The sequence below is a fragment of the Triturus cristatus genome, chromosome 5_2 (assembly GCF_964204655.1).
Source record: "Triturus cristatus chromosome 5_2, aTriCri1.1, whole genome shotgun sequence".
NCBI lineage: Eukaryota > Metazoa > Chordata > Amphibia > Caudata > Salamandridae > Triturus > Triturus cristatus.
The window spans coordinates 901276806-901297495 of record NC_140588.1 but is presented as its reverse complement, the minus strand read 5'-3'; the positions used below and the strand labels follow the sequence as shown (position 1 = coordinate 901297495).

General features: G+C 40.7%; 1 protein-coding gene across 1 annotated transcript in view; it reads right to left on the bottom strand.

The window, feature by feature from the left end:
- The window catches only part of LOC146829386 (A-kinase anchor protein 17B-like), a 616345-nt gene extending 596678 nt beyond the window's left edge, over positions 1-19667 (bottom strand). Inside the window, exon 1 of the mRNA XM_085608051.1 lies at positions 19312-19667. Within this exon, the coding sequence (XP_085464177.1) occupies positions 19312-19405 (94 nt within the window). The 5' untranslated portion in view covers positions 19406-19667. The remainder of the gene's footprint in view (positions 1-19311) is intronic.
- Between the last annotated feature and the right edge of the window lie 1023 nt (positions 19668-20690).

The following is a 20690-nucleotide window of genomic DNA, read 5'->3' as shown; positions in this document are numbered from 1 at the left end:
GGGAAAGCAGGACTGAGTGTCAGATATGACAGCCATATTGTTCAAAAAGGAAGGTTTGCACACAAATGTGGCCTAAACAAGATATTAGGAAATTCTTAAGAAATTGGTGTAAAATAAAAAAAGAAGTTTAGTCTATATATGAAAACTCATGTGTAGAATTTCATAGTGATTGTCCTTATTGATGCACAGAAAATAAACCTAAAAAAAGTGGGCAATGTGTATTCTAGGCTCCTGGGTGACAAGGCAGCACAATATGAGGTTTGCCTCCATATTCTGGTCTGAACGCGACATTCCACAGGTAATGTTTTTTTTGCAGATTCCTGTTGCCCATCCCAAAGATTCGAGGAAATCCATGTTCAGCCCAGCCAAGAAGCTGTACAGCTAAGTGTGGAGAGGAACTGGCTCTTTACAGGGAGGACAAACCTAAGACGTAGTGGTCTGAAGCATGCCTGGAGGTCTTCTTGAGGGAGAGAGCTGCCCAGGATAACCTTACGGCCTGGCTTGCCAGTACCAAACTGAAGACATTTGCTTTGTAAGAGGGACAAGGACTGTCAAAAGGTATTTTTAGAACAAAAAGTGTGATACGCCTGCATTGCCCGGACTCAAACTTTGCCAGCAAGATTTTGTGTGAACCCATATCACCCCCTTTCCAGCCTTAGACGGACTGGCTGGTCTTCTTGACCCAAGAACCATTAGAAAATTACTCATTAAAGCGCCAGAGATAGTGTGGTTTAAAATCATAAATGAGTTCTAACCGTAAGTTCCCAATCTTTAAGCTGCCAGTAGGAACTAGCCTGTCCACAGGGTGGCACTGACATCATCGGAGAGGATGTAGTTTAATGGTCAGAGCATCCGACTTTGAAGCTGAGGAACCAGGTTCAAGTCTGGCGGGAGGCTCAAGCATCCTGTGATTCTGGGGAAATCACTTAATCTCCCTGTGCCTAAAAAATGGGTGACTTCACTTCCTCATTGTTACAAGCTAATTCTGACTTTTCTGGTAATGCTTTTTAACCATCAAGAACTAACCTAAAAGGCAGGAGATCAACTGTTTAACAAATGAAAAGGACTTAAAACAGTAACAGAATGAGACAAAACTCTGTATGACCAGTCTTCACCAAGCAACAAACACTAAGGGCCTAGTTCCTTCAAACCCATCTGATTACCCTGCCTCATTAACATTAACAAGTCCCTTACATTGTTGGTCGCACAGTTCAGCTATGATGTGTTTAATGCTGTACCTCTTCTGAAAAATGTTTCACCAGAACTAAAATTAAGTAAACACCATTGTCAGTTACTAAAGTGTAGCAAAATCAAATGGTGACCAGGCAAAAAAGGTGCACTCCTAAGCATACCCAAAGTCAAGTTCAGAGAAGTGTTAGAACCTAGTGGTGTTCAAGGGGGGAAAAGAGGCCACCAAACACTTTTACAGAAAGCTCAGTGGTTCCATAAATGAATAAAAGAAAGACCCCCAGCAACCATATCATAAAAGTCCAATAGTACAGTCCAAAAATGTTTCAAAATCTTTATTGCAATCTTCAAAGTAGATCTAAAGGACTTCTTGTATTCAAACCCACATAACTCCATGTACACATTGAATTTGAACCAACACGTGTTTCGTCCTTACTGCACAAACACATTCTACTTCATCGGGGCTACAAGCAAACATAAGAATACGCAAGCAAATTCTCTTATACAACAAATGTATAGCAACCCACCATCAATCCAATAAAGTGCAAAACATACACGCCTAGGGCCTTATTCCGATATTGGGCGGACTCACGTGAGCCTGACACCGTTGCGGAATCGGGTTGCCGGTCCCACTGGCAGCATTACAATGCGACTACACATGATGCGGTCACATACTTCCATTTCTGTAAACCGGCCATAGCACAAGGTCCCATAGAGAAATGGCAAACTCTGTTCATCCCTGCACCGCGTGGCAGGTACCTTAAGGTGGGGCATCATAGGTGCCCCCTCGGCCCCCAACCGGAGGCCGCAGAGAGAAGGGGGTCCTGCTATGGGCCCCCAAAGTAGCTTTCTATCAAGCTTTCCATATCGGAAAGCCCAACATGGAAAACCTGTCAGAAACAGACATCGTAATCTCGACTGTGGAAAAGCAGTCCATTGGGATTACGGTCGGTAGCCCATCGGAATCCAGCCGGAATGACCAGCCGGTTTCACTTTTGACCACCTGCATTGTAATGCAGCGGTCGAAAGTGAAACCCACCGTGGGACTCGGAAAGCCTCTGACCTGTGGTCGGAGGCTTTCCGAGTCTCATCATAATGAGGTCCTTAGTGTGAAAGAAGGTTACATACATTAGTAATCTGTACCCAGCAGCTCAGGAAAACCCAATATATCAGACAAAAATCCAACATTTCATTATACACATTACTAAGTGTCACCAAATATTGATAAACCCCAACCAGTGTTTCCATCCACTCGTGCACAAGTAAATCAGATCAGAACCAAAAGCACCCACGTGTCAGGAATTGATATATACCTTATCCAAGTATTGTCAAAATATCTGCTGCATCTAGAAAGATGGGAAAAAACTGATATGACAATGCTTTATGTCCCTTAGTCACCATAATTTGTACTCACTTGATATCCATCAATACATTATCTCCTTCTAACGTCAATAATCCAAACTGCAATGTGGCATATATAGTAGAAACGTGATTGTCAATATCTCCTATAAATAAATATTAAAACATCATAAGTACCCTCACCTTCAAAGCCATCACTAATTACCTAAAACATATCCTCATTAAATAACCGCCCTGTAAAGCATAACCCATCCAACCATAATACGTGTCTCTAACAAAACCAAAAGGATGTACGAGGAGTCAGTAATTCTCCCTGAGCTTTAAACCAAGTAAACTAAATCTTGAGCTAGACCACAGTCCCTGTAACCCAGACATCACACACGATCAGTAACAGCAGCCCAGCATTGAAGAAACATTTATAGCATTCAACATCTTAAACAGTGAATTTCTAATTTAATTAACAATGCAAACAAAGTCAGCTAAGTATTTAATAAATGGAGAGTACTCCATCCAGCCTCCACGTGTAAACCGGCGTGTAAGTAAAGTGCCATGTTGCCTACCATTAAATATTTACTTCCAGAAATTGAAAAGGGACCACAGAAAAGTTTCAGCACTCTGTCCATCATTTCTTCTTGTTTGCTTTGTTCGTCCTAAGTTGGCAGGGTATGCCCAGACGTGGGTCCCTTGCTCACTTTGCCACTGGATTCAAGCTAGCCTGGCTGATGAGGGGTGTTACCCCGAAACCGGTCCCAGGATGCTTCTTTCCGGTCCCGGGAGGACCTGGCCTGGCAGTTCGGGCTGGACTGTTCTTATGAGGCACAGGGTCAAGACTGATTTGCATAAGCTGGGTCCAAACTGGGGTGGCGAAGTGAGCTAAAGTACGATGATGTCTTTAACCCAGATCTGTGACTGGGGGTGAGTGTCTGAAAAGTTTCAGCACTCCGTCCATCGTCTCCTTGTGTTTGCTTTGTTCACCACAAGAGATCTACGTCTACCTCCATAATGGAAGAAATGCAATAAATGACGGTCTACAAATAAAAATGGGCTCTGAGATATTAGAGGTGTCGGCCCTCATTGCTGCCTGAATACTTATGAAGATAGAAAAGGGACCACAACGGAGATCTACACGTAACATCCAAAATGGAAACAAAAATGAAAGACAGACCAAAATGAACTTAACAGAGGGTTATTTACATATGTAGGGCATTGGCCATTATTATCTTCCAGAACGTTAAATCTGTGTACACCCATTAACTTACAGAGATATCAAAAGAGATAGTAAAATAATTCAACAATGGATTGAGCATATCAGCACGAGGTCTTAAATTTCCAATGCTTTTACATGTAAAAAGCATCGACCATGGTTGCCTTCTAAACCCCCTAATCATTAAGTAAACACACATGCACAAACTCACTAGAGAGATAAAAAAAAGGACCATAACAATAATCAAAAACGAACTAGATTAGCATCTGCACAACAACCATTATTTCCACAACCACGTTTAAGTATGGCAGGTTAAGCATACGCCATGTCACAATATTATACTTAACACTTCACCAAATACAAGATAACAAACAGTACTCAACCAGTACTGCTCACTAGAGTTATAAAGTACGGCCTTAATGAAAATGGACTGAGGTCCTGAAAGTAACAACGCACAGCCTTAGTTTCCAACATATCCTACCAAAAACCATACTGATATTTATTTAAGGACATTCATAGTCAAACCTAATTAGGTCATAACAAATCATTGTGCTACTTATGTATCCCGAAGACCAGGGGGAGAGGGAGGGAAGGAGGGTGTGTGTGTGTGTGTAGAGAGAGAGAGAATGTATATATAAATAACCATCCATAGTCATACCCATTCAAGCAATATCAAATTATTATTAGAAATGTGTATGTAGATCAACATACCAACAATAATAATCATGCAGGCAAAAGAAAACTGATTGAAGAAAATCAGTATAGCACAACTTAAACCCTAAATATCTCATCACACAGAACCCTATAACAATCCTTCATCATATATGCAGTATTTTTCAAATGACCACTTCCTGTATAATGTTCCCGCTAAACTATGTATATCTGCAAAGGCGAAATTTATGTTAAACTACTTCAGAGATTGGAATAAATGGATGGCTTGTATCCCCTCCAAACATAATCATGCCCCCCAAAAATATAGCAATTATTGGCCAATATTCAAACATCTTTCCACAGATTTCAATTGCATTATCCACAATGCTTCACGTCGTCCCAGTTCCAGTTATCTGTTACAACCTCTTATATCATTCTTAATATGATTGATGCCATGAAATGTAAAACTTGAATGCCCTTTCTGGGCCTCACATTCCATAGCGTGTACTGCTATGGGGTATTTTGTATCTTGCTGTTTCATTGCCCTGAAGTGCACAGTTATTCATTCTCTTAATGGTCTTATAGTACTGCCCACATAAACTTTCTGGAATTTGCAAATTATCACATAGCCTGTACCACAGTTAATGTGAGTATTAATCAAATATTCACGAAAATCACAGTAACAAAACTTCTTCTTACTGTCATCTGCCCACGGACCCATATTGCAGTGTCCGCATTTGAAGAACCCCTTTGTCATATCAGTCCACCATGAAACATGTAGGTCTGGTACTGAGTAACTTGGACTAATAATATTACGCAAGGAATTACCCTTATGAAAGGTTATGCTAGGTAGGACTCGTAGACAAAATGTTATCCATGATGAGTGAGTACCAATGCTTATGCAGAATGTTCTAAATCTTACTAGAAAAGGGATTAAAATCTTTGACTAAATTTAGCATCCCATATTTCTGTCCACAATGCAGTTTTACGGTCAAGTTTACCTGATTTTTTACTGGCTCTTGTGATTTCATCATTCTCATAACCTATCACCAAAATTCTGTTATCAATATCACATAAAGTATTCAAGAATTATGTTTCTTCACTGCAGTTGCGTTGTCCTCTTACCATTTCCGCGTTTGGGATAGCATTTATCTGAGACCTGGGGTGGGAACTTGTAGCATGCAACAAAGCAATATGTGATGTATTTTTCCAGTGTATTCTGATATGAATCCTGTTATCATGCATGTATAACTCCACATCCAGAAACACTATACGTTCATAGCTGTATTCAAATGTAAAGTACATATTAAATATATTCCAGTTCAGATATTCAAAAAACAGTTTCAAATCAACAACATACCCTGTCCAAATTATTTTACAGTCATCTCTGTACCTTCCCCAGTAATAGATGTTATTGCTCCAGTTAATGGACCCTGGCCCTAGAGTTGAGCCAAACCATCCCATAAACAAGTTGGCATAAGACGTGGCAAATCTGGAGCCGATCGCAGTACTCCGAAGTTGTCTGTACCATTCACCAGTAAACAGGAAGATATTATTTTCAAGAATCAATTTAGTCATTGTTATCAACATCTGTATGTTCCAGCAATTCAATAGGAATGTCTCTCAATTAGATAATAGCTCAAAGCTGTAATTCCATACTCATTTGTGATATTCACGTACAAAGATACAACATTAATGGCAACTAAGAACATACCTGGCCCCCATGTCACATCATTAAGTAAATTCAAGATATATTTTGTTTCCCTAATATATAATGGGAGATAAGAGACACAGCAGGGCAAAGAAATATCCACAAATTCAGATATCCTTTCCGTCCAGCCTCCAGTACCTGCGACAGTAGGTCTAACTGGTGGAAAAGTTTGATCTTTGTATATTTTCGGTAAAGTTTACAAACAGGGATACCTAGGACGATTAATAAGTAAATATTAGTATTCTTCATCATGTGACAAACCCAAACAGTGCCAATGCTTCAGTTTAGTATTAATCTCTTTAGTAACATGCAAAATAGGATTATAGTCCAATTCAATATAATAAGATAGCTCACTAAGCGGATTATAAAAATCATTGTCATAAACAGTGTTATTCATAAGTACCATGTTTCCTCACTTGTCTGCCTCCCTGATTATAAAATCCTTATCCTGTTGCAGTTGCTTCATAGCAGTACGGTCCTTGACAGTTAAATTATCTTTATATGACAATGGATAGCTTATATGGGAGCCAGTATCCCATTTGTCAGTCTCTGAAATAATTGCTTTATGAAAACGATCTATGTTATTGTCACTTTGACTTATGTTTCAGTCCACTATCCATACTTAAGTTCGTAAACAACTCAAGATGGATAGGAGTTTAGTTGTGTCATACACATCCTGAATAGTCAGTTTATTTAAAAGGTGTTCTGATACATCCATTTTATTCTTCATTGGGTGTAGCAAAAAGTATTACCTCAATTTCAATTGAAGTATAAACCTATAAAAATCAATCTTAAGATCATATATGTTACAACCCATAGTGGGACAAAGAGTCATACCCTTCCTTAGTAGAGTATACATATCTCTAGTCAAGTCCTTACTTGATAGATTAACAACATTAATATCAAGACCAGAATCTACATGCAGAGTCACTGTTTTTTCTTGTTCCAGGACCTTGTCTGAAGGCCTTTCCTTTTATGGAACTCTTTCCCCTAGTCCCCTTCTGGTTTTTCTGTATTGTTTGTTCTGGATCTGGAATTCATATCCCAATTTCTTCCCCTCCACCTTCGGCAATCTTCCACATTGCCCCAGTTCAGGAAGAACTTCAAGACCTGGCTTTTCGGGTGACCCCAGCACTCAATGGAGCCACCCACCCCCCCCAGAGCCTTGAGACCCTCAGGGGTGAGTAGTTGTGCTTTACCAACCTTGATTGATTGATTGAATTTTCCACTGAATAGGAACCCTATTCAATCTAAGGTATTGTTTTAGGATGGCACCATCATACCATTTTGACATTTCTGCTGGTTACGGATTACCATTGTATGTAACATTCTTTCACACTATATGTGTTTGTTTTGCACCTTTACATTTCCAATCTTTATTCAATATGTTTTTTTAAAAAGCATAAAAGAATACACAGAAAATACATCTCATTTTAGAGTAATACATTCTCAAAAGATAAAATCATCTAACTTAAAATCATTCCATGCCCCTTCAAAGTTACAAGTTACATCAAGAAATCACAAGCTAAAAACTGACAATTACAGTCAAATGAAAGGCTTCTCCAATCCATTTGCCGACAATACTATACATAAAGTGACCTAGTGCATTGAAATACAATAAAACAATCCATGAATATAAACATCTAAAAGAAAAAAAAAAAAAGAACGCACACAAAACAAATAATGAAATGAAAACAGCCTAATCAACTTCTAAATTTAATGCTTGAAGGGCAGAATACTAGAATCATTTCATATATTTCCCAATTAATCCGCCTGGTTGACTACAGTGGCCATAAATCTATATATTGTTTGGAAAACCACATCTGTTTACAGCAGCTGCTAATGCTCCAGCACCCCCTTACCCTCTCTAATGTTGAGGTTCCTCATTAAGAGTTTTAAAATGCATGTTCACATGTTCTCGTTTAAGTTACAGACAAAAAACTATTGTGACTGAGGAGTTATTAACTATCAGATCTCTAGTGGTATAAACCCCTGAAGGAAATGATACCAAAAGATGAGCCATGCCAAACCTGAGTCTTGTCAAATAGAACCTCTGGTGACACTGCAATTTGGCTAGATATGATTCAATATTAGCAGTTGTAATCAAGGTTTGCACCTTTTTGAATTGGTGGTGGATTTGTATAAATTTGTTGTATAGGTGATTTTGCTTAAGTATGTTTATGGTTGCTTGTAGCCCTGATAAAGTTGAAGGTATTTGTGCCTCAACTATGAAACACGTGTTGGCTCATGCTAAATGTTTACATGGAACTACAGGGGTTTGAATATGAGAAGCTCTTTGGATCTAATTTGAAGATTGCAATACGGAACTTTGGAAAACCTTGACTATATTATTAGACTTTCATGATATTGTTGCTTGGGGCGGTCTTTCTTTTATTTAGTTACCACTATATTTTATTTTTAATCAATATTAAGAATAGTCTTTGAATGACTATTGGAGCTATTTCTTGTCGAATTGTACAGATTCAGGTTTATGATCTGTACTTTGGCACTTCTAGGATTCAGCTACAGCCCTGCCAGTGAAAATAGCTGTTAGGGCTAGTCAGTGAAGGAACTTGCCACCTTTAATTTCACACATATTCTGCTTTTATATATCAGGCGTCCAACCTTGTGTGCAGCAAAGCGTACTCAGAAGGGTCTTACTAATATTTAAAAGCAGAGTTTCTCACCTGTCAAAAATAGTTATTGTGATAGGTTTGACAGTAGAATTGTAGACTGCAGCATGCAGGCTACACAGGGTAGGGCAGAAGCCATGTTTTAAAGGCCTACCTTGTGGATGGCGCAATAAGTGCTTCAGTCCACAAGTGGCATTTAACTTCCAGGTTCTGGGTGAGTTTGGTACACCATATCCTAGAGACTTGTAAGCAAATTAAATAAGTCAATGAGAGGTAAGCCAATTTAACCATGTTTACATGGTGAAATTGTCAGAGTCCTAAATTTATTTAAAAAATACGCTCTAGAAAAAGGCTTAAAAAATCTGGGCTGACTTGCAGAAAAGGCAATATTGGTACACTCTTATTTTCTGCTTCAAAGACCAAGCCTCATTATAAAGGCAAATCTTGTAAACACACTCCAATGGTTTGCTCAATCTCACTTAACAAAAAAATCACTGAAACATTGTGCAATGTGGGGCTCATACTACTGCTACTAAAACTTGTTCAGAAGCACAAGTATTAAAAATATTCTTAGCATGTATTGGCGTCCTCCAATGAAAAAGACCTACCTCTTTAAATGCCACATATCTTAATTGGTGCTTGCCATTCTATAAAAGCAATTTCCATTTGAAATAGAAAATAATAGAATGACCTGTATAAACCACAAAACACACACCAGATTTCTCTACGCACCTGACTTTAGCACTCAGCACTTTGCCAATTACTTCTCCAGTAATGACAGTGTAAGGTGACTCCAGCGTATGCCATGAAACTCTTCACACCAATATACTGCATTTGAACACAAGAGTGGACCTGAGTAACTTGAATTCTAAGAGCTGCTTCAGTAGCATCTTTCAGAACTAAAATCATAATCTTGAACTTACCTCATACTTTTTTTACCTCCTCAGTCTCACCTTCATCAAACTGCACTATTATATTTCTGGTTGACCCCTTACTATCCATACATTCTTTTGCTTAGTACCCTTTGGATTTACAAATATTTCAGTCCTTTTTGATAGTAGGAAAGCTATTTAAAAAATTCAATGTGGAATCCACTTCCATACCAAATGTCTTATCTTTTTTTCTATCTTGTTTTGAGGTTGTCCAATCACACTATATACATTACTAGAATTATTTTAATTTCTACCTTCACTTACAGTTTTCAGCTAGGTGACTGTTATTCGCTTTTGCTGTAAATATCACTCATCTAAGTTTGGGTTACCTATCATCCAGTAAGATTTCTAAATTATCTCATCCATCCTATACCCAAAATGACATGTTGTCGGTAAACTTCTCAGGTCAATAAGGAGCTCTTTAAAAGTTTCAGTATTTACTTGAACTTGAGTATAGAATCAATATATTTCTACGACTACTCGGGAGCACGGCTTAATATGTCTTTCTAATCTGATCATAGAGTCCTTAAATTCATACTAGCCATGTTCCTCTGCTGTAGTAATGGTCCTCTGATTCTGGACACTGCAGTGAAATATTCTTCCTACACCAGCATCTTATCTGCAACAATTGCAAACAATGACACAAAACATCCTCCTTCATTCTCTTCCAAAGTAAGGTATAGGTAACGCACTTTTTATAAAAATGTTTGTGGAGTGTAAAATTGTCACTGCATCATCAGACTAAAAAAGATACAAAAAGATTGCCCCCCTTAATGAAGTGAGCAACATTGGGACATTAAACTATTAAACAGAAACAGCAAATTAACACTGACAAATACAATAAAGTTAGCACATCACAAGCTAAGTCTTCCTTTTGTGAGTACCCACCACAGGAATACAAAATCACAACAGACTATTGCTCCTGGGATGGTAAAAGAATGTCCTAACATGCTTAATACCATGGGATTCTAAAAACACCTTCATTTCTTCTGGCAGTAGCTGGCCACCATTATCAGTTACAATTTTGCTAGGGAAACCCTCCCTCATAAATACTCTATGCAAAAACTGAATCACAGAGGAGATATTTGTTATTAACAAAACTGACTCTGGCCACTTAGAGATGTAATCGATCAAGAGAATTGCAAATCTGGAACCTTTGCACAAACCTTTTAAGGGTCCAGCTATGTCTAAAGCCAACTTTGACCATGGAACAGAAGGTATGTCCACCAAGCCAAACAGAGGCGGTTGGGTTACCTAGGTTTTATCACTCAATATCGGAGGACCACAATCCCTGACAGACTATTCTATGGCTTTAGCCACGTGTGGCTACCAGAAGTCCTCATGCTCTCTGCGTTTAATTGCTCAGATGTCAATGTGTCCTCTTTGTGCTAACTTCAACACTTTCCCCCTCATGACACAAGGCACCACCAATTGTTCAAGTCTACGTAAAAGACCCTTGTCACACAGTTCTGAGGCCACCTGAACAAACGGTGGAACATCTTGGGTCAACATTTTTTGACTGGGCCAACCACGCATAACCTATGACATGACCTTAGAAAAAACAGCATCTTTGCCCATCTTGTCTCTCCCCTGACTCTCCACCAAGGCTAACCCAATCACAATGCCAATTTGATTGGTCATTCATACTTTGTCGTCATCATCCTCCATTATACTCACTTTATTACATGTCATCTGACCCATCCAATGGCCTTCTGGACAAAACATCTAAAACCACATTCACCAGGAACATATTTAATCTTGTAGTTGAATTTCTGCAATCGATACTACCACCTATCAATTTTTGGTGTGGCCTGGCTCCAGCTTTTGTGCTAAATAAATCAATTAGGGGGTTGTGATCTGTATGGAGACCAAAAGGGCCCCCCACACACATAAATGTGAAAGTACTGTGTTCCCCACCACAACACTAATGCCTCCTTCTCAGCAGTAGAGTAGATGTGTTACACCCCACAAAGTTCCCTTGAAGCAAACACCACAACTTCCTCTCTACCATCATACCATCTTTGGATCAGAACAGCACCTAAAGCATAACTACTGGCATCAGTCACAAAAACACACATGTCCTTGTTCTCCAAGAGTTTAAAAGGTTGTTCTAGCATATGTATCATACCCAAAGCACTTTGGCAAACTACACTCCATTCATACAATGTACTTTTTTGAGTAAACGTCTCAAAAGACTTGCTTTATCAGCAAAATGGGGGAAAGATTTGGAGTAAAACGAAACCATCTCCAAGAAGGACCTTAACCTTTCTTTGTAGGTAGGGGAAGAAGCCTCTCCGATGGCTCCCAATAACATCATTTTGGGACTAAAACCATTGTTGGAAATATGTTTTTCAGACAATCCACTCCTGTTTGCTCAAATGTACACTTATAACACTGTAGCATTAAACCACTATCAGGCAAAATATGCAGAACCTTGTTTAATCTTGTGTTGAGTAATTCCAGATTATTTTCAAACATGAGTATATCATCCTCATTGATCTCTCTTTTAGCACCGGCAGTGTTCCCACTGCTTGGAAGCAGGCTACCATTATACCGATTCTTAAAAAACCTTCCCTCGACCCTACAAAATCAGAGCACTACCGACCCATCTCCCTTCTCCCGTGGATGGCCAAATTAGCCGAAGCTCACGTGAACCGTATTCTATCTTCTCACCTGCAGGAAGCTAACATACTGGACAATTCCCAGAATGGATTCCGAGCGGGCCACAGCACCGAGACTGCTCTCTTGGTTGTGGTGGAACATATCAGGAAAATGCTGGACCAGGGTCAGACGGCGGCACTGATCCTATTGGATCTTAGTGCCGCCTTTGACACGGTCTCCCATCAGATCCTTTTACAGCGTCTTGTGGAGGCAGGAGTTGGAGAGATGGCACTTGAATGGTTCCGCTCCTTTCTCACGGATCGAACCTTCAAAGTATCTTCACCGCCCTATGTCTCTGCCCCTCGCCCCATTCTCCAGGGTGTCCCGCAGGGTTCGGCTCTCAGCCCTACCCTATTTAATTTGTATGTTCAGCCGCTGGCGGAGGTAGCCCACAGTTTTGGTCTCACCATGGTGTCATACGCCGATGACACGCAGCTGGCGGTGGCACTCAATGGTGATTCCAATATGGATGCCTCTACCTTTCAGTCAGCTCTTAAGGCAGTGGCAGGTTGGATGGCGAAAAATCGACTCCAACTCAATGCCACTAAGACCGAGGTTATCATCTTTGGCAGGGAAAGTGGGCTATGGGGAGACCATTGGTGGCCATCTGAGTTGGGTCCTGTTCCCATTCCTGTAGCTGAAGTCAGAAATCTCGGGGTGTGGCTTGACGACAAACTTTCTTTCACTCCCCACACCAAACGTGTAGCTGGGATCTGTTTCGGCGCCCTGCAGTGCCTTCGGCCCATTTTCAAATTTTTTGATGCAGATACCAGACAGATCATAGTTCAAGCCCTGGTTCTCACCAGATTGGACTATGCCAGCTCTCTGTTTTGGGGCGTGAATCAGGCAGAACTAGCTCGCCTTCAGCGGGTTCAAAATGCGGCGGCCAGGATGCTGGTCGGCCTTCCTAAGTTGGTCTCTGCTCGTCGGACCATCCAAGATCTCCACTGGCTACCAGTAGGTCAAAGAATTAAGTTTAAAGCTCTTTGCTTAACTTTTAAAATTCTTAAGTTAGCCTCCCCTCCTATTCTCACCCAGACAATCCTTCACTATGCCCCTTCCAGAGCCCTCCGATCTGCAGGTTCTAATCTAGCCATTGTTCCACGTTTCAAAAAAGCAAGAATGGGTGGACGTTCTTTTTCGGTGCTGGCGGCAACTCTTAGGAACTCTTTGCCTGCCTCACTTCGCTCCATCCCAGACCTGCTCCCTTTTAGGAAGTCATTAAAAACCTTCCTATTTTCCACAGCTTAGTCTCATTCCCTTCTGGTTATCTCTGTTGTGTTGTGTTTTATCATCTCCAAAAGCGCCGGGACGCCTCTTGGCTGCGGCATCTGTGCGCTATATAAAAATAAACTAACATAACATAACATCCTGGAAATTCTGAACCCCAAAACCGTCTTTAAACATTTTTTTCATGAGCCTCTAGACGCCAATGAAGCAGATGCCAACCCAAATGACGTGCTTGAAGTGAAAAGCTCCTTCAGGAGTCACACACAAGCATCTTCATTCTTCATACAACACTACCTGGTTATAAACATCCGACATATCCAGTGTGGTGAACATTGAAGCACCCTTACGAGTACTCAACATTTTATGTTAGGGAGAGGATTCTCTATTGACGCAAATATTCTGATTCTTATCACACAAATCCACACACAGCCGCAGAGAATTATTGCTCTTCCATTTCAGAACAGCAGAAGAAACCCAGTCTGACCCTTTAGCTTCCAATAAATCTAATTCACGTAGTTTATCCAATTGTCTGCGCAAATTATCTCTCTTAGACAGTGGAATTCTACACACTTTATGTGCAATGGGTGTAAAACCTGTTTTGAATAAGATTTTGTGCTGAAACCTCTTCAATCGTCCTAGTTGTTTAGTGAATACTGCTGGAAATGTGTCCACCCAATGATTTATGGAAGACATCCTCAGACAAGCCAATATGAACTTGGTCATTACCCAACCTAGATGATTCGGGTCAAGAATTATATGCACCAACGCAAGAATCTTAAAGTTACAGGAATTGGAGTATGCTGGACATTTCAGGGCCAATAAAAGTGAAAGGTGACCCCTAATCAGTCATTAACTGTACATTGATGCCATTAATCAGGACATTGGAATATGGGGGCTTTCTACAAAGAGGTTTCATCAATAATTCGACACCTTCCTCCACTTGGGCTACCACAGGTTTGCAAAATTATCTTTGCAGTTACAAGTAAAGCCTAATTATAGTAATACAGGACAGTTCTTGGCAGATGCAATATCAGTTTGACTACTACATCTAAAACATATATTGACATTACTGTTTTTTTCCTTTTTGCCATCCATTGACGTTCCATCTTGATCAATATTTTTACATCTTTGCGTTCCTCCTAAGCTTGAAGTGTCTTCACTTGTTCCGGGATCAACTGGAGTAGACACCTCTTTGAAATAAGCATCTGAATTCTCAAACGCTCTAGCAATTGTTATAGGAACCTCTCGATTCGGGCCCCATTTGGATAGCAACCATTTTTTAATCTTGTTCCATGTCTTGTCAATGAATTGATCACAAATTATTTCATCTTTAAATTCCAGATAGTTACATGTGGTGGCCAGTATCCTTAAAGCACAGACAACATTTTCAATTGATTCTCCTTATTGTTCTCTTCATTCTAAGAAATGATGTCTTTCTAGAACCACATTTCTGGTAGGGAGGAATCTCTTATCCAGCGTTTAAATGACCAAGGCAAGCTCATCTTTTATTTCTACTGAAGTAATTTCTCCAGATGCTTCCTCCTGGTCCAACTGCGTCCTTACCACTAGTATGGGCAATGTTTTCAAGACTGATCTCCACTCGGCACCTAGATTATGTGCTACTAAAGCTCAATGGAGTCTAAGTATGCCTTAAATGCCTTTTTCCCCTGAGGTCAGTTTAAAGGAGGCGTATCAGGTGTAGATAAGAAAGGAGAAAGAGCACTGATGCCATCCATGGTGTGCACACTGATCACTAATATAATGCCATGTACAGTTTACAAAACAGTACGTAGAGGCTGTAGCCTCATACTAAAGCTTGGCATAGTAAGGATAAAGGTAAGATTTGTTCAGTGCCCGAAGGCTTGCAATGTATTTCAAAGTAAAATGATATCTGCAGAACCGATTTCCTTGATAAATGAATGAACTCAATCCAAAATGGCTGCTGCAATGTGCAGCATGATGTACACACATATACTGGCCAAGATAAGCAACTGCATTTATGGCCAAATAAAGAAGGTCCACATGACGTTCAGGGTTACACATATGGGTCACCAGTTAGAATGAGTCAACATGTGCCGGGCAGTAAAGAGTGCGCACACTTAAAACTAATGGTGGATATTGTTTTTTTAAAACGCCAATCCTATCCACAAACCAGCATTCTGCCGAGAACGACACACCAAGCTGCCGGAGACTATCAGTAGGATAGCAGAAGCAAGACAATGACCCAGAATGCTATCAAAGGACAACAGGCAGAAGGCATGGACGAAAGCAGGTAACTAGTGGTTCACACAGGTCACGCAGGTCCAGGACCACCTCGTTGTCTCTAAATGGAAGATTCAACTCCAGAAATTTATGGGTAAATGTGTTTATTCTTTAAGAAACAAGCCCACGAGAGACCACCAGCACATCGCTCACCATTTGTCTATCGAACCCCAAGTAAAACAACTTTCCATATTCTACCCACTTAACTGGATCCCAATAGAAGCTTAGCCTGCTGTTAAAGAAATCCTAAATTTAACCTCTGAATTGCTTCTCTCAGACTCCTCTCTTCGGCCCGGTAAGGGGAATACCCTACTCCTTACAAGAAAGGGTAAGTACGCATGTTATACATTTAAACAATAAAATACACCTACAGACTCAGTGCTAACACGGAAGACACACATAAACATTCATACTCACCCACTCACGTATTATCACGACATAATATTTCCCTCAAAATACACAACACAGGTGCTTCCAACAACAGTTTATACAACACAATCCACAGGGGCGTAGCTTCTGGGGGGTTAGGGAGTTACACCTCTCTAATAAATGTATATTTTGATAAATAGTTGGGTACAGGTGCTTTCAGTCGGGCATGATGAGGTGTATGTTGGATTTCACCAGGAATTCTTACATACACACAGAGAAAAACACACACACACACTCTCTCTCTCCCCGTTTAGAAATTCTTCAAAAATTTTGCTTATTTGACAAAATATTGCGTTTTCTCTCACCTAGTGCCCTTACCAATCCGCATTCCTCCCCCCTTCAATTGCTCCTCATCCACCCTACTTATCCTACAATGCATTTTAACAAAAAATGCCAGCGTAATTGTTGGAATATCTGAAAGTTACACCCCCCAATCTTACTGACCAAGCTACGCCCCTGACAATACACGCCTAAAACATTAACGATAAAGCACCTACTTGCAATAAAACGAACGACCTGGCAAAAATAAATATTTTGTGGAAGGCAGAAATGCTAGCAGTCGAACAGAACAAAAGGGATCAAGAACTCTGCCAGAAATTAAGCAGTGCGGAACCAGGTCAGGGTGAACCCAGAAAAATTAAATACGAGTCAGAACAGAGCCTGGGCAAGGCTTTCACCTTCTGGTGTAGCACAATACTGGTTATGTTCTGATTTTGTTTTTATGTTCCAGCATCACTCTGTTTTTTTTCTATTGTTGTTGACTATTTTAAATCATGTTTCCCAATCATATCTCGGTGTGAATAATGGGCGAGGGAGGACGAGTGTGGATTTTAAAAAAAACTATTGAACTTTTTCTCTGTGTTTTTCTTTCATTGCCACGTGATACTACTTTCTGTATAATGCATTTTCATTATGGAGATGGAACACATTGTTTGTTATGACCGAAAATTGTCCTTTAAATATATATTTTTGTAATTTAGAACCATATAGCGTTGTAATCCACTCTAGTTCCAGAACAGTTCTCTTTTATTAAACCAGGAACACCCCAAAGGGGAGTCTAGAAGCTCAGAAACCCTTAACTAGCTAAGCCTGGGGACGTGGGGACATTTGGCAGCGCCTCTCTGCACACCTCCAGGAGCTTGCTGGAACAGGTGACAGACAACTCTTCACATAGCAATTAGAGCCGTTCACTGGGGAATGGGGGCTCATTCTGCACTCAGTGCCCAGATGTGGCCCCATCATCAACGACGATTTGCACGGAGGCAAGGAGCACACGATGAAACGAACACAAACTCAGCTGTTTACGAAACATGATAGTGGTCCTGGGTATCTGGGGGCAACCCTGCCCACTTGATTTATCAAAGAAAACAACAAAGCAGGGAACAAAGCAAAACACCTTTGGACGAAACAGAGAGAAAAGAATACGGTTTTATCACTCATACCCACTCATTGTTCAAACACTAGGACATGTGGAAATATCTTTGGCCAATTTACAGAGTTTAAAACTGTCAAAGATAATACTCCAGGGGGGTGTGCAATCAGAATTAAACATGGACACTGATCCACCACCAGGACAGTGCAATTACTGCCATGTGTTCCGACTGACATTTGCCAAGAAAACAAAACATTTACACCAACTAGTGCAACACTGACACTTGCACGGATTGCTGCAAAATGTGAGGGTGTGCACTGGACGTTTATGGCAAATGTTTTGCATTGATTTTTCATTGCAAACGGCAGTGCTGGCCTGTACTGCACTTGTGCAATGTTATATTTATAACTTCTTAAAAAAATGCATTGCATGAGAATGCACGCCAAAGTAAATTCATGGCTAATGCACCTGAGCTGTTGACAAGGACTGGCTACGTTGGCAGACACACACACATCTTTTCTGAGCAGTGATTTGTGTGTACAAGCAATACTGACAACTCCACATTGTGCCATAGTACTCTTAGTGAAACACGAACGGAGGATTGTATTAAATTGTGGTCTACATCAAACTCCTGTGAAGAAGTGCTGACACAGGCTTCGCACAACACAGGACATGGACATGTGTACTCACAAAACCATCCTTGGAGTACATAAAGTAGCAATCTTGTAGTACTCTTTTAAGTACTCTTAAATGTCTTGTGACTTGGCACTCAAACATGTTAAATGGAAATAAAATGTGAATATTCCGGAAATATAGATTAATATAGAATAATAGAAAGGACTGCTCCCTCTTTGCTGTTTTACAAATTAGGAGTTGGACGGTTCGGGACCATTCCCCAGACATGTGAGAGTACATAAAAGAGTACTCCTGTAGTACTACTTATGTACTTATTAACACTTTTGTGACTTGCCCCAAAAATACATGATGGTAAACTGATAACTATGCATAACCAAATGCATGCTATGTATAAAAAAATTACTCAGTACAGTTTCCATTAACTATTTGTGCTCCCTACAGTATGATAACCTCATTTTGCAAGTTACCCCAAAAATCCTCCCCCACTATATTCCTAAAGCCCTCCATAGAAAGTTGACCTTGAATTCAAACTAGTGATTGTGCTGTCTCCTATCTTTCTGTGGCATGACCCTCGCCCTAGCCTCCATCCTCGGCATGCCTTACCTTCTGCCAGTAGGCGAACTCCTACTCCGGTCTGCCTTACTTTCCATGATTGTACTTCTGTATACTGCCACACCTCACCTCCACTTTGAACCCATACCTCCTGTGGCCTACCTGTTCATCCCAGCAACCATCTGCAGGAACTCACACCAGCAATCCCATCCACCAGCTACTAATGTAATCTCCCACAAAGCAACTGGAGTGAATGTATTGAGTGGTTTCCTTGAGAGAACCCGGCTAACCCAAATAACCAGCAATAAATAATAACACTGCAGCAACTACTAACCTTACGTTCTGGAGTAGGGTGCTAACTTCTGTAAAGCGCTTCAACACCTCAAGTAAGCACTATATACATTTAGCGTTAACGCAATACAATGCAAAACACTGCAGGTGCGGTTTCCAACAATCAGAAAAGAGCGTTAAATCTCGACAGACCAGCTTACCTCGAGGCGCGTGGCAGGCCTGGGTGCGGGGAGGCTCGCGCACACAGTCTTCAAGCAAATGGTTAAGTTCTTCGAAGTAGCACGTATAATCCATCCCATTGAAATAAGGATGCACCAAAAGCTAGACGATTTAGCGACGCATATTCCCGTTGCCTTTAACAAATTCGACGTACTGTGAGGTGGTTCCTCGTCGGAACGCTGCGCAGAAGCACCGAAATCACAAACGCGCGAAGAAGTAAACAGCAGCGCGCGACAGGGCAGCGACTGACACGCAGCTGTTCATGGTTCCAGAGCCTGCGCCGGGCACGAGCCGAGGTAGCAACCTGTGCGCAGGGAGAGCAGGACTGACACACCTCTCTGCCTGTGCAGAGCCCGCAGCTAATCTTAGGATGTGTCAGCCCCGCGGGGGTTTACCCAGGTAGGAACCAGCCTGCTTTTAATTTCTACCTCCACCGCTGCTCTCTTGCAGCCCAACGCCCAGCAAGAGCCGTCCATATCTGGGAACACGGGCTGTTGTGTTTGGCGTTTGTGCATGACCAGAAATGCCTTGTTTGCGGCCTCTGAACTATTTAACTGGTTGCTTCACCCTAAGAAATTAACAAAAGCTCACACATTTGTTTTGCATGTTATATTCCAGTAATTACTAACGTTAAGAAAAACTTTTAATCCTTTGAAGGGGTTGAGAACCCACTTAAAACAAGCATTAGCAGTGCAAATGGTTTTGCCTTTGGGAACTTATATGTATTGAGCTATGCAGCACATTGGCCTGGGCGCTGAAACATCCACTGTTCTTTAACATGGAGGGAAAATAAGCACCAAACTGCGTGCCACGCCTGGTATGGGAATGCATGGAGAGAAATATTGCCTTTTAGTGGGAAATGGTATAGTTCAAAGCTCTGTTTTTAATATAAAATCACGGCCTTCAGTGATCATATCAGTGAAAACACAAGATTTGAAAAAATATTATTGTCTATGGGTGCTCTTGGAAGACAATTTCTAGGACTGGAAACTAGAGAATGCTAAAGTGATGCTGGTATTTTACTGACCTCTGCTGGTCGTTTTCTATCAAGAAAGTTAAATGGAGGCAGTTGCCAGAAATATTTTTTTTTTAAAAAGGAAAGTCCCTCAGCAGAAAGCAGTTCTGGTATTTTACTGACCTCTGCTGGTTGTTTTTCATCAAGACAGTTAAATAGAGGCAGTTGAAAAGAAAAAAAAGCCCCTAAGCGGAAGCAGACGAGTCCTAGGGGTGATCTCCAGAGCCCACAAAGTACATACACATAAGTATAAACTAAAGTATATAAGTGTATACTAAAGCATATACAAGAGGTCTCGAATGCTCGACCTAACAATGAGGAATTTGACAAATTGGAGGCGTTTTA